The sequence below is a fragment of the Pelodiscus sinensis genome, chromosome 17, assembly GCF_049634645.1.
Source record: "Pelodiscus sinensis isolate JC-2024 chromosome 17, ASM4963464v1, whole genome shotgun sequence".
Taxonomy (NCBI): domain Eukaryota; kingdom Metazoa; phylum Chordata; order Testudines; family Trionychidae; genus Pelodiscus; species Pelodiscus sinensis.
This window is the reverse complement of record NC_134727.1, coordinates 25,720,677-25,735,036: the sequence shown is the minus strand read 5'-3', so window position 1 is coordinate 25,735,036 and position 14,360 is coordinate 25,720,677. Positions and strand designations below refer to the sequence as shown.

General features: G+C 44.8%; 1 protein-coding gene across 5 annotated transcripts in view; it reads right to left on the bottom strand.

Annotated features, from left to right (window-relative positions):
• P4HA2 (prolyl 4-hydroxylase subunit alpha 2) overlaps window positions 1–14,360 on the bottom strand; it is a 66,122-nt gene that overhangs the window by 37,862 nt on the left and 13,900 nt on the right. For all 5 annotated transcript variants that reach the window (XM_006129906.4, XM_006129907.4, XM_006129909.4 and 2 more), the window contains 3 exons: window positions 13,307–13,407; window positions 8,174–8,270; window positions 4,412–4,563 (listed from right to left, as the gene is read on the bottom strand). In XM_006129906.4, the coding sequence (XP_006129968.1) occupies window positions 4,412–4,563; window positions 8,174–8,270; window positions 13,307–13,388 (331 nt within the window). In that variant the 5' untranslated portion in view covers window positions 13,389–13,407. The remainder of the gene's footprint in view (window positions 1–4,411; window positions 4,564–8,173; window positions 8,271–13,306; window positions 13,408–14,360) is intronic.

Here is a 14,360-nt window from a genome sequence, read left to right as displayed (position 1 = left end):
GCCTCCTGCGGCAAGGAGTTCCACAGGTTGACTATTTGCTTTGTGAAGAAGAACTTTCTGTTATTAGTTTGAAGCCTACTACCCATTCATTTCATGTGGTGTCCTCTAGTCCTTCTATTATGGGAACTAATGAAGAACTTTTCTTTATGCACCCTCCCCACACCACTCATGCTTTTATAGACCTCTATCATATCCCCCCTCAGTCTCCTCTTTTCTAAGCTGAAAAGTCCCAGTCTCTTTAGCCTCTCTTCATATGGGACCTGTTCCAAACCCCTGATCATTTTAGTTTCCCTCCCTTTTCCCACCTCCTTTTCCCAGTCTCTCCGAGTTTTGTTCAATAAAGAGAGTTTCTATTTTTGAACACACGTGTCCTTTATTTTGTACGTCAGGAAGGGGGGCTAGGGAGGGGTAAGTGGAAGGAGGTGATGGAGGAATGGGGTACGAGCCCCCGATGGGGAGGACTGGGGTGGCTCTGCGGGCTCCTCAGGGTAGAAGCTCTCCTGCAGCCCCCCGATTGACCCCACTCCCCCCAGATGGCAGCCTGCGGCAAGTGCAGCCTGGCTGATGGCCGAGTGCTATGATGTGCCGAGTGTGGGCATTCAGGGCACTCCAAGCCAGGACTGCTTTGCAAGCAGGGAACCCCTGAGAACTGTCTGTCCGGGGTGGGGGTCGGGTCCCTTTATGCACAGCCCTCGGCTAGCTTGAGACAGCAGCTCCACGCTCTAAGTCCTAATCTGATGCCCTGCCGGCACTGCTTCCGGCCATCCTTAACCTCGGTTCAGGGTCCACTCAATGTGGACATGCTAGTTCAAATTAGCAAAACGCTAATTCGAACTAGTTTTTAGGTCTAGATGCACTAGTTCAAATTAGCTTAGTTCGAATTAACTAATTCGAATTAAGTTAGTTCGAATTAGTGCTGTAGTGTAGACATACCCTAAGAGCGGCAATATCATCCCAGGCCATCCTTATTTCTGCGCGGCTGCTGCTGGCAGTAGTTTTGCCTTTAGGGCTAGATTCTGGGCCAGCAGCCGCCACTCTGCCTTCAGAGTTGGGCAGCTGGAATGTGGCTGTCAGCACCTGCGCAGAAGTAAGGGTAGGAATTCCACAATCCTCATACAATAACCATGCAGCCCCCACACTCCTTTTTGGGTCAGGACCCCCCTGAAATTTACCATTATTGAAATCCTATGACTATGAAACTGACAAAAATGGACTGTTAATTTGGTAGGGTCCCACTTACGAGCTCAAATGGGAGACATTAACAGCAAATGATCAGTTCTCTTGTGATGCACCATTAACAAAGCAGGGTTATGGATATTATTGCCTCAACCTAGTCATTTTTCTTAATACGTTTTCTTAACATCACTCCTCCTCCCTCCCCCAATAGCCTCCCTCACTTCTCCTTTGGCAACACTCCACTAAGGCAGATGTGAGAACTCAGCATCTGAACCTTTAGAGGCCTCTATGCTTTGTGAGCATCAAGCATCTGCTAATCAATAGGAGCTCTGAGAGATGTGAAGACCTCTGATGGCCCAAGAGAGGTTGCCAGACATTCCCAGATCCCACTGATGACATTTTAAAGGAGGCGTTTGGGGACAGCTTGAGTACTTACCTGACTTTAATTTGCTACGTGGGTTGAGTTTCAGGCCTGATGGTATATTTTCAAACTGTTTCAACCCATCATATATATAGTAGCCCAATGTCTGTGAGTCTGTAACACTGAAATGCTGGCTGTTCCCACTGGGCGGCCCGTGCTGCATGGGGAGTGCGGGGCCCAAACAGCCACTTGCTCCGCTTACTCCCCCACAGTGGCCCGGCTGAGCAGTGCAGAAGTCAGCCAAGTGCCGCGGTGGGAGGGGAAAGGGAGCGGGGCGGTGACGTGCGGCATGACAGTGGCTCCAGGCCCTGCCTCCTGGCCGTGAACATCACTGCCCCGTCCCCCTTCGTCTCCCGTCGTGGCGCTCAGCTGACTTCTGCGCCACTTAGCCGGACCGCTGTGTGGGAGCAAGTGGCGCAAGCGGCTGTTTGGGCTCTGTGCTCCCGATGCAGCATGGGGAGTGCGGAGCCCAAACGGCCATTTGGGCTCTGCGGTCCCCCGAGTGAGAGGCAGGAGGGGGAGAAAAAGAAAAAGAGAGAGAAAGAGAGAGAGGCAGGAGGCGGAGGAGAGCTGAGAGAGAGAGGGGGAAGGCAGTAGGAGGAGAGAGAGAGAGAAAGAGAAAGATGGAGCGAGAGGAGAGAAGACCGACGTGGAGGAGAGACCTGAAAATCCCGTCTTATGACGGGTTAATTGGCTAGTCTCTAATAAGAGTGAGTATGCTAGAAAGTAAAGAAGCTTAGGTCAAGTTAACTGTTCATTTGCAGGTTTTTTTAATAGCAGAAACAAACAAATAAAAGCAAAAAACCATAGAGGGTTGGATCAACATCATACAGGGTGGTAATATCAGAGCCATAGCATATTCATTTTAAATGGATTCTCTCAACAGTCTCTCTGTTCTTGTTTCAACACAGCAACCAACAAAATAGACTGTATGAACAAAGAACTTACATTTATTTGCATTATGCACCTGAAGTGTTAAGGTATCCAAAAATTATATGAAAGACTTAAAAAAGGGAAGAAAACAAAAGTTCTGACTGCTTAAATGTTACATCAATCATAATAGTATCGATTTTACAAAATATGGCAGGGAAGTCTTTAAGATCAAAATTATAGACAGGAGTAAGTATTCTGTGGAATTAAGTGATCTAGTTGTTAGAAAAAAAATCACAATTTTATTTCTTCCAGGATAACTATAAAACCCTTGACTAAACAGACAGACTTCAAAGCTTCTAAACTTTGAACATAAGCAGAATGGAAAGAGAAAACATGCAGTAGAGTTCAAAGAAAAATATTTCCTCCTTTTCGTCTTTCACTTTCAGAGCGTCCAACAAAAATAAACTGACATTAAAAACGTTTAAGCTTAAGGAAGCAAGACTCTCTGTGAAGAATATGCAGTAAGAGACAGGGCTAGCACATGGAACATTTTTAGAGGGATAAACTCATGAATAATAGATGAATATACAGACATTAACTACAACGTATGATCTGCTCCAGCATAAACAGCTGGCATAAGACCCTGGAGAACCAGTCTGGGTAGCCGAGTCATTCTGTTTACTGATCCTAAGGCTAGAGGCATTACTGCTGGTGAGGGAAGAAAAAATAAAAAAATCGGGAAGCCTGAGTGGAATAAGATTTTCCCTCTACAGCCAAAGTCTTAAGACAAAAGATTAAAGGTAGCAGTACTGCCACCCCCATACAATAACCTTGCGACCCCCGCGCAATTTCTTTTTGGGTAAGGATTTCTACAATAACACCATGAAATTTCATATTTAAATGCGAAATAATGAAATTTAACATTTTAAAAATCCTATGACCATGAAATTGACCAAAATGGACTGTGAATTTGGTAGGGCCCTACTTATGAGCTCAAATGAGAGACATTCACAGAAGATGCTCAGTTCTCTTGTGATGTACGTTAAATAAAAATTGTCCTAATAGTTAGATCTTTTAGTATATCATATTCTTCTTCCATTGGCTTGGATGTTCTGAAACAGCATGAATGGCTTCTGCCATCATCAAACTTATGGCACTGCTTCTGGGCCAGATCAGGTATTGACTGAAGGGAAAAGTCTAATGGTGGCTAAGAAGTGTAAACGGTGCTTAGTAAAAAATAAGTTGTTTCACACAACTCAGACAACAGTACAGGTTGGACCTCCCTGGCCTGGCACCCTGGCGACCTGAGTTTGCCGGACCAGAGGAGGTCAATGCTCCCCAGCTGGCTGCCCCACTCCCGGGCTCCTGAGGCTGGGGCTCTATCCTGCTGCACGTTTGCTGCTGCCAGAGTTTCCCGGGGTTCTGGCCAGGCTGCTGGTCCACTGCCACTGTGGGTTCCCTGGGGTTACCCTGCCAAGGCCACCCAGCTGCTGCTAGCCCATACTCAGATGTCACTAGCCCCACTGTTGCTATGGGGCTTCTCAGCCAAGACTCCTCTGCTGCCGGAGGTTCTCTGGCCAGGGCTGCCGGCCTCCAGAGTCCCAGTGCCATAGGGGATTCCCTGGGTTCCACCCGCCTGGCCCTGCTGATTTGGGGGTTCCCCAGCTGGGCCATGGCTCCCCAGCCACCACCTGGCTCAACCACTGCTGGCTCATCCAGGGCTCCCCAACACCGCATTCTCCCAACTGGCTCCCACTCCCCACCTCCAGGGCCTGCTGGAGCACGGATGCTGCTGGACCAGAAAGACCCAGATTTGGGAGGCTCAACCTGTATTTGAAACCACAAGAACAAAGTTTGCATATTTCCTGTATACAAGCAGGGAAAGGAAAAACAGACGTGCAGCAAAGTTACAGAAACGTTTTCATCTCTTGAACACCTTACCGCTTGTTGAGTCCTCAAGAACTAGATTCTCTAATTCCAGCCAATCGTTGTTTAAACGCTTCACCAGTTTATATGCATTTACTGGGTGTGCAAGATAACCTTCTGGGTCGGAAGCTGATTTCATAGTCAATGCATCCATTTTTTCAGCCCAGCTGGAAAAAGAATAGCATGTCTCAATCTGAGATCATTTCATGAATGCATGTCCTCCCTATTATCATCAGATCTAAGAACAAATTGCTCCTTTTGCTCTCTATAGCCAGCTGTCCAATTACTTTAACTCTGTAAAAGTGAATCATGGCACAACTGATTTTCAACTGCTAGGGGTTGCACCCCCTGCTTGGTACACTCACCAACACCCCTCTCTCCGGCAGTAGGCAACCCCACCTCTCCCCCGGCCACCAGGGAGGGCCAGGCCGAGGCCGCATCAGCCCCATCCCTAACCACAACCGCCCCTCTGGACACCGTGGAAGACCAAGGCCATGATGCGCCAGACCCAGCTCGCCCCCCAGCAGCTGGGGAGGGCCAAGGCTGTGGTGTACCAGGCCTGGCTCTGGGGCACCAGGCAAAGGGGACCCGGGCTGCTGAGGTCAGTGTTGCCAGGCACCTCTTCACCCACCTTGCAGAAGTGCCGCTCACTGCTGCAGCCCCACGCGTGGTTCAGCCCCTCCCCCTCCCCTCCTCCCTACGGTTGCACACCACAGGTAGCAGACAGACGCGGACGTGGCACAGTGGTTACTCCTCCCGAACAGGGGGCGGACAAGGCTGGCCCAGCATGCAGCCAGCGTCTCCCCTCAGCCACTAGACCCCATGCCACTTCCCCTGGGGGCCTGCTCTCATGCAGTGCCTCAGGCCTTCTGGCCGCTGGGAAGACCCCCAATGTCGCCAGGTCCAGCTACCCCGGAGCCCCTACCTGGGTCTCCCCTGCGAGTAATGGTGGTGGTACTGCTGCACCCTCATTACTTGCGGCAGTCTGATCCGGAGCGGCACCCAGGACCCAGATGGAGTCACTCCCTACCCTGGACACTGTTCAGGGACCGACAAAGCCTCCTGGCAGCCTGGCCTGGGAAAGATTCTGCCTCCCAAGGGGTCTGCCCGCTCAGCTGTGGCCGCTCGAAAGGCTGTGACTGAGTAACCAGGACCCTTGGCAGGCGGAATCTGCCCAAGCCGGGCTGTTTAGGGACCAGCAAAGCCACCTGGCAGTAGCCGAGGCAGGGAGCCCATGCAAGGGCAGAACCAGTGGAAGCAGAGTGACATGATGACATCACTCTGTCTTCCCGCAGGAGAAATTTTTTTAGAGAGACAATATAAATATTGTTGTCCTACCTTTAAGGCCAAATCTTATTTGAATTAATGTTTGTCAACAATTTATATCATGTTGAATTTTGAAAAATATACACAGTGCAAAATGAACTACACTCTAATTTTTATAAGGTAACTCTTATTTATATCTCACTAACACCACCAAATCAGATTGCTTTTCTAAAAGCTGTTTAGGTTCTTATGGGAGTCATCCATGCACACAGCTTGGAAGAGAGACCCCTTACTTTTTCAAGTTATTAGGGTTCTTCTCTTCTGATAATAGGTGAAGGAACACAGCTCCATCATATGCTCACACAGAAGGAGGTTGGCAAATTCTAAAGTGGTAGTGATGAGCAGTGTTCCGTACCAGCTGAGCGCTTGGGCAGCCATCCAGAAGAGATTCAGGTGCTGCTCTGCTGATTAGACAGTCCACAGCTCTCTCAGCCAGCAGCATGTATTTGTGCTGGTGTTACACATCTGCATGTGCTTTGGTGCACATAACAAAATTTATTCTGCCCATGGATGGAAAAGATTAGAGGGAACATTGGTGATGAGTTGTTATAATCGAGTGCCACAGATGAACTCTTATTTTGGTCAGGAGCAAGGTACTTCACTCATACTACAGTCATGTCCTCATCCCACTTTTTATTTGATTTCTTAGTTAAACCGCTGCACATCCTTTAGTGCTTCACATTTCTCTCTCCAATGTACAAGGGAAACACAGCACACTACCGAGGCAAAACTAATAAGTGAACAATAAAAGAGCTTTGCTCTTAGCAAGATCCTTGAGCACATTCCAAAAGTTTCCATTTGCAAGTGTGCAGTTTCATAATCACTGGGTCACGAAAGTAATAATAGTTCTAACTGAAGTAAAGATAATTTATGCCATTATTCCCACGTTGCTTGTGTATTTTCTGTGTATTACAATTTCCAGCTCAAAATAAAATACAAAGCTACTAATTCTCCAAAGGTATTTTAAAGAAATTCTGTCAGATTAAAATCTACATTCCCTCAAAGCAGATTACTTTACTCATGCTCCTAGTAACATCTTTTAGATTCAAATTCTTTTGATTTTAATAAATTTACTTTTCACTATTTATACTGTTTGAGGGGTTTTTTGCTGTAGAAAAGGAGAGCCAAATTTTGGTACTCCTAATCATGCAGAGCAGTATCTTACTTCATAAACAGCCCCAATTAGACTAATTGTCGGTTTATCATAATATGGCAATTACACTTCTGCTTAGTTAGTATCTAATAAATTAGGTTTCTTGTTCTCATATATAAGTCGAATGCTGCAACATTCAGGCTGCAAATACTGTGGCAGATTTTTTTTAATCAGCTATTTCCATTGAAAAAATACACAAAAGACATTTCTGCTGATTTTATGCAAAAGTTTGTAACAAAAAAATGTTGTAAATATAAACCAACCTTACTCTGTCTCTTTCCAAAAATATATTGACAGGATTTCAAAACTTGTAAGGCATGTTGATTATTTTTCCCCTAATGGCTAGATTTTCAAGTGAGCTCAATAGCCATTTGAACACTTAAATGAAGTGCAATATCTCAATACCCAAAAGTTCCCACTGAGAATAAGTGGAACTGCTGAGTTCTGAGCACTTGAGAAAATCCGATCCCAATTATAGGTAAATAGCACTTATAAAATCTAGCTCTGAAAAAAACTGCCTTAAATCTTTTACAGAACTACCTGTGTGTTGCTCTTCTATGATGCTATAATCCCTATTCACAAAACACATGCTAACATTCAATGCTCTGGGTGAACTTACTATTCACTATTTACAAAAAAAAAAGTAATGAATTTATAGAATCTGCTTTTAGGGACACTTAAACAGGGCTGTTTGGCAGGACAGGAACATCTCAGCTGTCAGGAGGACCATGTACAAGGAGACAAGTGACTTCTGAGGCAGTCAGGGCCAAGAATATATGAAAATTTGTAGATCAGAAACCTCTCTGATCTGCACTGTAAGTAAATACAAAGTCAGTGGAACACGTGGGCGCAAAGTGCTCATTGTGGGTCTCCTAAGCAAGCAGCCTGCCACGTCCTGTCTTAAGATTATTGCTTTTGTGTGGTCTACAAGTGTAGCTCAACCATGACAATAACAACACAGTTCAGCTGAAAACAGCATAGATAACCGTGGCAAAGTCTTCACATGAGAGGAAAAGTTCCAACATTTTAAAAATGCACTCTTGGCCACTGCTAGAACTTGAGCACAAAAAAGACTCAAAAGAACACCCAGAGCGGGGATTTTTCTCACACTGGCTTTTGCTAGAATGAGCCTTAGCCAGCTTGCTCTTTTCTATTCCTTTGCCTTCGACAGGCACTGGGGAAAGCAGTGGAAGCACTATCCAGACCAGCAAGAGAGAGGGATGGAGACAAGACGATATTGTACAGTCAACATATCAACTATGGAGGGCGCAGGTTTGTTATGCAATTCCTCCTCTTACCTTTTAATCTTCAAGAGCTTAGATTCCTCTGCTTGAATATATTCCTTTAAAGATTGCACCAGATCTTTCTCTGCATAGATCAGGTCTGTCATCTGACCTGCAATGGAAGAAATTTTATCCACAAGTAAAACAAGAGATTGCCTCATTCCCATAGGCTCAGAAGAGAAACATCCCAGATACTCTAGGGCTAGTAAAACCGCTTGAAGAATCAACAAGTTTGGGTGTAAGCAATTCACTACTTTGAGCCTAAAATGAGAAGAGCCAAGGGATTGGGATGCTGAATTCCTGTTAAAGCCAGGTGTCCAAATCCTCTAGGTGGCTTTGAAAACTCTTTCATCACATTCAATGGTTTTAATATTAGTTACTTGCACCTGTGTGCAAAAGAGATTTGCCATAATTACAGCTAGAAGTAGGGATGTAAGCAACTAGTTGACTATCCAATAAGCATAAGCTTTTCGGATAGTCGAGTAGTGACTCGACTAACCACTCGCTTCCCCTTTGCTGCCTCTAGGGGGGAGCAGGAGGTGGTGGGAACTGGCTTAAAAGCCAGTTCCCCCCAGCACTGTCTCCACGGGGGCCAGGGAAAGCAGAGGCACAATGGGGAAACAGCGTGAGTGGTGACTGCTTGAGTCCCCTCCACCCCAACCCCCACCCCGCTTGCTGCCTCTATTAGAGGCAGCAAGAGGGGACATGAGCCAGTCCTGGGGGGAGCCAGCTTAAAACTCAGCTCCCCCCAGCATCGTCTCCGATACAAATTGTATCGACTATACAATTAGCTTTTTATCTGCAATTTAACATCCTTAGCTAGAAGCATTGGTGTCAGGAATCAATATAATTGTCATGGCATCTGCTCTGCATGTGGACACAGATTAAGTCAGAGTGTTAATTGATTAGCCAAGACCACAGGCAGGAGTTAGAATTACAGTTCCTTTGTACATGACTTGCAAATGGTAACCGTGGAGACAACAAATATAAAAGATTTACGGTCTAACCGCTGTGCAAACAGTCTTCTAATAGAGATTGTTAGTATACAAGTCTTACTTCATTTGTGTTCTACACATGAGAAGCCCTTGATTTTTGGCAGCCAAAGCTGAACACGCACATAGATGGCTTGATTAGACTGATGAATATAGCTGCAGATTTCTTTTCAGCATTACTGAATCATTATGACTTAAGCAGAATTCAGCAGCAGTCCTAGATTAAATCTAGAAATGAGTTCTGTTCAGCCTGGGTCAAACTTGCAAATGGGGAAATATAAGACAAGGAGAAGGTAATTCAAAGCAAATGATTGTCAAGAGTTATCTTTAACTGCCAGGACAAAAAGAGACTGTCAAACAATAACTTTGTCTATTTTCATCACAGATATTTAAATGCAGTTTAGAGCAATCTGTTTTGTATGGGACTTAAACTTTCCTCTGAAGAATTCTACAAAATAAAGCAGAAGTCTAATGAAGGCACAATGCCCATCCAGTGTAATTCTAATTATTTAAAATGGGGCATAAAACTTTTCAAAGCTATTAAAATCATGATGGAATAATGAGCATTATTCACCGTAAAGCATTATACGTACAGAAGCATAAATCACACAGAAAGTTTATAGGACTTGTGCTTCTCAATCTCTGAGGTGTTTTTAAATGACCTACCTGCACAAGCAACAGTGTTTTGAGGTCTGTTTACTGAGGCAGCGCTATTAAACAGAAAAAAACTAGAGAAGCCTGGGTCAGAATCACTAGTCTGATTGTTTTCAAAGTTTCCAGGTATTTTATGTGACTTTTTTTTTAATTAAATTACTGAACAATTTATAGGAGGACCTGAAAAGATTAGTTTTAAAGGGGTAGAGTGGAAATCACATGATTTTTTTGCTGCCCTCTCTCTGCGCCAAACATGTGAAGTAATTTATATCTGTTGCAAAACAGCTTTAAGTAATTCTCATCACAAATATGTGGGAAAAATATCAGGTCACATGGAAAAGCGGGAGGCACAAACAATTCAGCCACAGTATATAAAGTCCAATTTAATCATACAGGTAATCTCTACCTTTTCATCTGTATGCAGTTCCAATGAGAGAGTACAGATTTACTAGAAGCAATTATCAATCCTGCTTGTGATTCATTTGCATTTGTCCGTAAATGGAACTTCACAAAAACAATCTATTCAAGTTGGTAAATGTGTTGGTCAGTGTTCCATCTAAGGTGTACGCCTAGGTGGGTGTACACCAAGAATCTGAGGCCCACCCACCTCCTAACAGAGCCACCTCCTAAACAGAGCCACGCAGTGGCTGCTCGGCTGCTCTGGGGTGGGGCCAGGTAACAGAGAACTGCCCCACCCCAGATGCAGCAGAGCAACTATGTAGCCAGATACTATGTAGCCAGAGCAACTATGTTGCCAGATACTTTCACAAAAAATACTGAACATGTCGGGAAAAATTGGTTGAGAAAAAAAATGCACAAAAAAAGTCACTGCGTCTTTAAATCCCCATGCTCCCTGCTCCCTCAAGGAGAAAAATGTCCCAAGCGGCCTTCTGTCCAAGAGAAGCAAAATACCAAACACCTGGCAACCCTATCACCACACAGCCCTGGCCATATCTTCCCCAGGGCTGTAGCTGCGGGCCACGTGATGGGTGGCGTCTGCTGCTGCGGCCCTGGCCAGACCCAAAGCTGTGTTGTGGGTGGCAGTGGCTGTTCCAGAGACTCCAGCCAGGGCCAAAGCAGGAGCGGAAGTTTTCCCTCTAAGCTGTGTGGCCCCACAGCTTCACAGATGATTAATCAGCCCTGAGCTTCTAACTGGGCGGGGCTGATTAATCACCTGTGAAGCTGTGCTGCCACTAGTTTAGTGTTTTTAATGCCTATTTCCAGAGTCAGGTGAGTGTCAGTGGCATTAGCTGTTGGTGCGCAACTTCCTCCAGATTCTTTTTCTTTAAGATTTTTGTTTTCAATTTATTTGGTTGTTTGACACGGAGTCAGAGTGTCATTAGTTGGTATCATGGCCTTGTCTTTTTACTCGGTCATTACTTATTTATTTTGAACATTTTCTTTATACCAGGCTCTGTCTTGATTGGTCTTTTACTTCAAAAATCCATAAAATTGAATTAGAAATAAGAGGGAAGGCAATTAACAATGGGGAAGTATTATTATGGTAAAATGAGTTCTTTAGTTAGACACTGACATGGTATCACTTTTAATGTTCATTGATTTGACCCTTCTCTGTAAAACTTATCTGGTCCACTATAGAGTCCATCACATGGACAGAATATTTCAGGGGGAAATTTTTAAAAGCACATAAAAATGTGGGGGCATAAACCACACTGACTTGCCATGGAATTAATGTTTATAAATCTCTTCAAAATATTCCTATTGATGTTCAAGTTCACCTGCTGACAGGGGTGAGGGCAAAGGAGACAAATGCCCCAGGCCTGACAATTCAAAAGGGCCAGGGCTCCCAGATGCTGCTGCTGCTCCTGTGGCTGTAGCAGTGGCTGGAAGCTCAGGCTCTGTAAATCATCGCTGGAGTGCTGCACGATGCACTCTGGACAGCGCTGAGGGCTGGCTGCCCGGTCACTTCTGCCTGCAGCCACACCCCTCCACCTTGCCTAGGGGCCTACTAAGTCAGTTCGGATGAGTTCAGTTAACCCTTTACCACGATTTTCATTTAAATTAGCAATAAGGTGGGACAATTAATTTATTGCACTCAGGAAACTTTTAATGATGCCAGACAGAGAGAACGTGTCATCTCTCTCAATGCAATTCTCTGGAGAACGTTATCCAGTAACAGATTCAAAACATCTTTCAATCTTAGATTCTGAGGACTGATTTGTCTCCATGACCATTTATAGTCCAATAACAAATAGACAGACAGATAGACAGACAGACAGAGATAACGCCTCAGCTCCATTAAACTGCCAACATGAGCAAAACACAAAAGCACAGGAAAGTTAACAATGTTCTTTAATATAGGGGAGGCAGAGAAATAAATGTCAAAATTAGCTCATTTTGGTGAATGACAAGTGCTGTTTGTTTACTTATTTATTCCTTGGTTTAGTATTCTGTCTTCCATAATGTTTTTAAAAATATATATAAGATATTTGGTGATAATTTGGGTGCCATGGTGAGACACATCCGAACAAGGGCACATGACCTCAATATTGGTGCACAAGACAAAACTCGCTCTGCTCACAGATGGAAAATCTTAGCAAGAACACTGGCATAGGTCCAGTTATTGTATCCGAGGCGAGAGAAACCATTACAATGATATTGGCAAGAAGTTCTAGTGAACTTACCAAGAAGCTTTGCTACATATTGTTAAATTTCATGTGAAGTGATGTAAAAAAGGATATAAGTCATCATTCTTGGTGTCCTCTAAACTGCCATATTAGGAGTCCACATTCTAAGAAATTCTTACACATAAAGAGGTTTGGGTTGTGTATTAAAAAAGTCTCCTAGCTACTCAGTGATTAAGCATTAAACCTTCAGGGGTTAGGTTTAAGCACCAAGCTCAAGCCAGAACAGGCACGCACTGCCAATTAACAGCCTAAAGAATTAGGTGTCTTTTCTCTGTGCTTGTTTTATTCAAAACTGAGGTCCTGCTTGTATGAGAAAAATCTGCATGTGTTAGATCATCATTGGTAAGGCTTAGAGGAAGTAAGTGGCCCTGGTACGAACCCTGCTATACAATAGTGCGGGGGTAGGGGAACCTTTTTTGAGTTGGGGGCCACTGACACACAGAAAAATAGTCGGGGGCCACACACAAGTAAAAAACCCTTCACTGTGGCCCCTGACTGTGAAGGAGAAATATACTCTTCACATTCTCCCCTCCCACACCAGAGCCTAGTGGGGCCCAGAGGCAGCAGGGGGTCTGGAGGGCCAGTGTGGGCTCCCTAATGATGGGGAGGGGCCCTGAGCCTTGGGGGCCGGATCCAGGCAAGCTGAGGGCCACATCTGGCCCCCAGACCTGATGTTTCCCACCCCTGAACTAGTGCATTAGAGGCTTGTATGGTATAACGTTCGCCAACATAAATTCTGTCCGATGGGTTTATAGCATGAGGCTTACCAAGAGAACCTTCTTTATGTGCTCTAAAGAGCTGTGTATACTGTAGCATACCAACATCAGGTTATTTTGCATTGACACTTTCCTTACCTATAGAGGTGAAAAACTCAGCTTGGGTGTGCCATGTGCAGCTAATGCAGGTCAACAGCAGGGATACTATCCAGGGCTTCATCTTCAGTTAAGGCCAGAGTCTGCAAGATATTAGCAGAAATAAAAAACTAAATACCCTGTGTACAAGTAACATAGACATCCCCAAGTGTAATAGAAACAGGGCCTAGATCTAATCAGTGAAGATTAAAAGGTTAAAATCCCTTCCTCAGATTCAGAGGCACTGTTATTCAAAAAGGTACATTCCACAGGATGATACCTGGCATCCTCCTCAGGAACTTTGCTGGAAACTCTACAGTAGCAATGTTTTGCATTGCCCCATGCAAGGCTGAGGAGTAGGGGAGACAGCTGGCTGCACAGGGAGTGCCATCTCTGGAACTGGGGAAAGAGGGCAGGACTCACTGCCGGCTAAAGCCCAACCTGCCCTCACTGCTTTCCATGAAGTGCATGACAGAGACTATGGGAGGGGAGCAGTATGCTACCAAAGTAGGCTAGTGGGCAGCAAACAAGTAGCCTGCAGGAGAGCACTCTAAGAACTGCAGTCACACGGGTGTTGAGTCCCTGCCACTGACCACAGTGTAAGTCTGTACTGTATGTGTAATCTGGAGGTCCTCCTGCAGGAAGGTCTCATTGGTACTGACTGTTCTCCAAAGCTTGCTGATCACAGATGCCTACCACAGCCAGCATGCTCACTGCAAGGACTCTAAGGCTCAAGAAGCCTCAAAATTACCTTAAAACTGGACAGGGTACATAAGGCTCATCATAAGATATGGACTAGTCTGTTCGTAATTGTTCCTTTTTGTTAAGGTTGTCAAGGTTAATTACAGATGTGAAATCGTTTGCAAACACAAATTGCTTTGAAAATACAATACTCCTTCAAAATACATAGTAAAACAATGTATAAGACAGAGTCAGTTAAGCTTGAATACTTACTGCAAAAAGCCAGGACAAAGTGTCACTGCACTGTTCTAAGGACATGTCTTCACTAAATGGAAGATCAACGCTGCTGCAATGGATCTTCCACAGTTCTATTTAG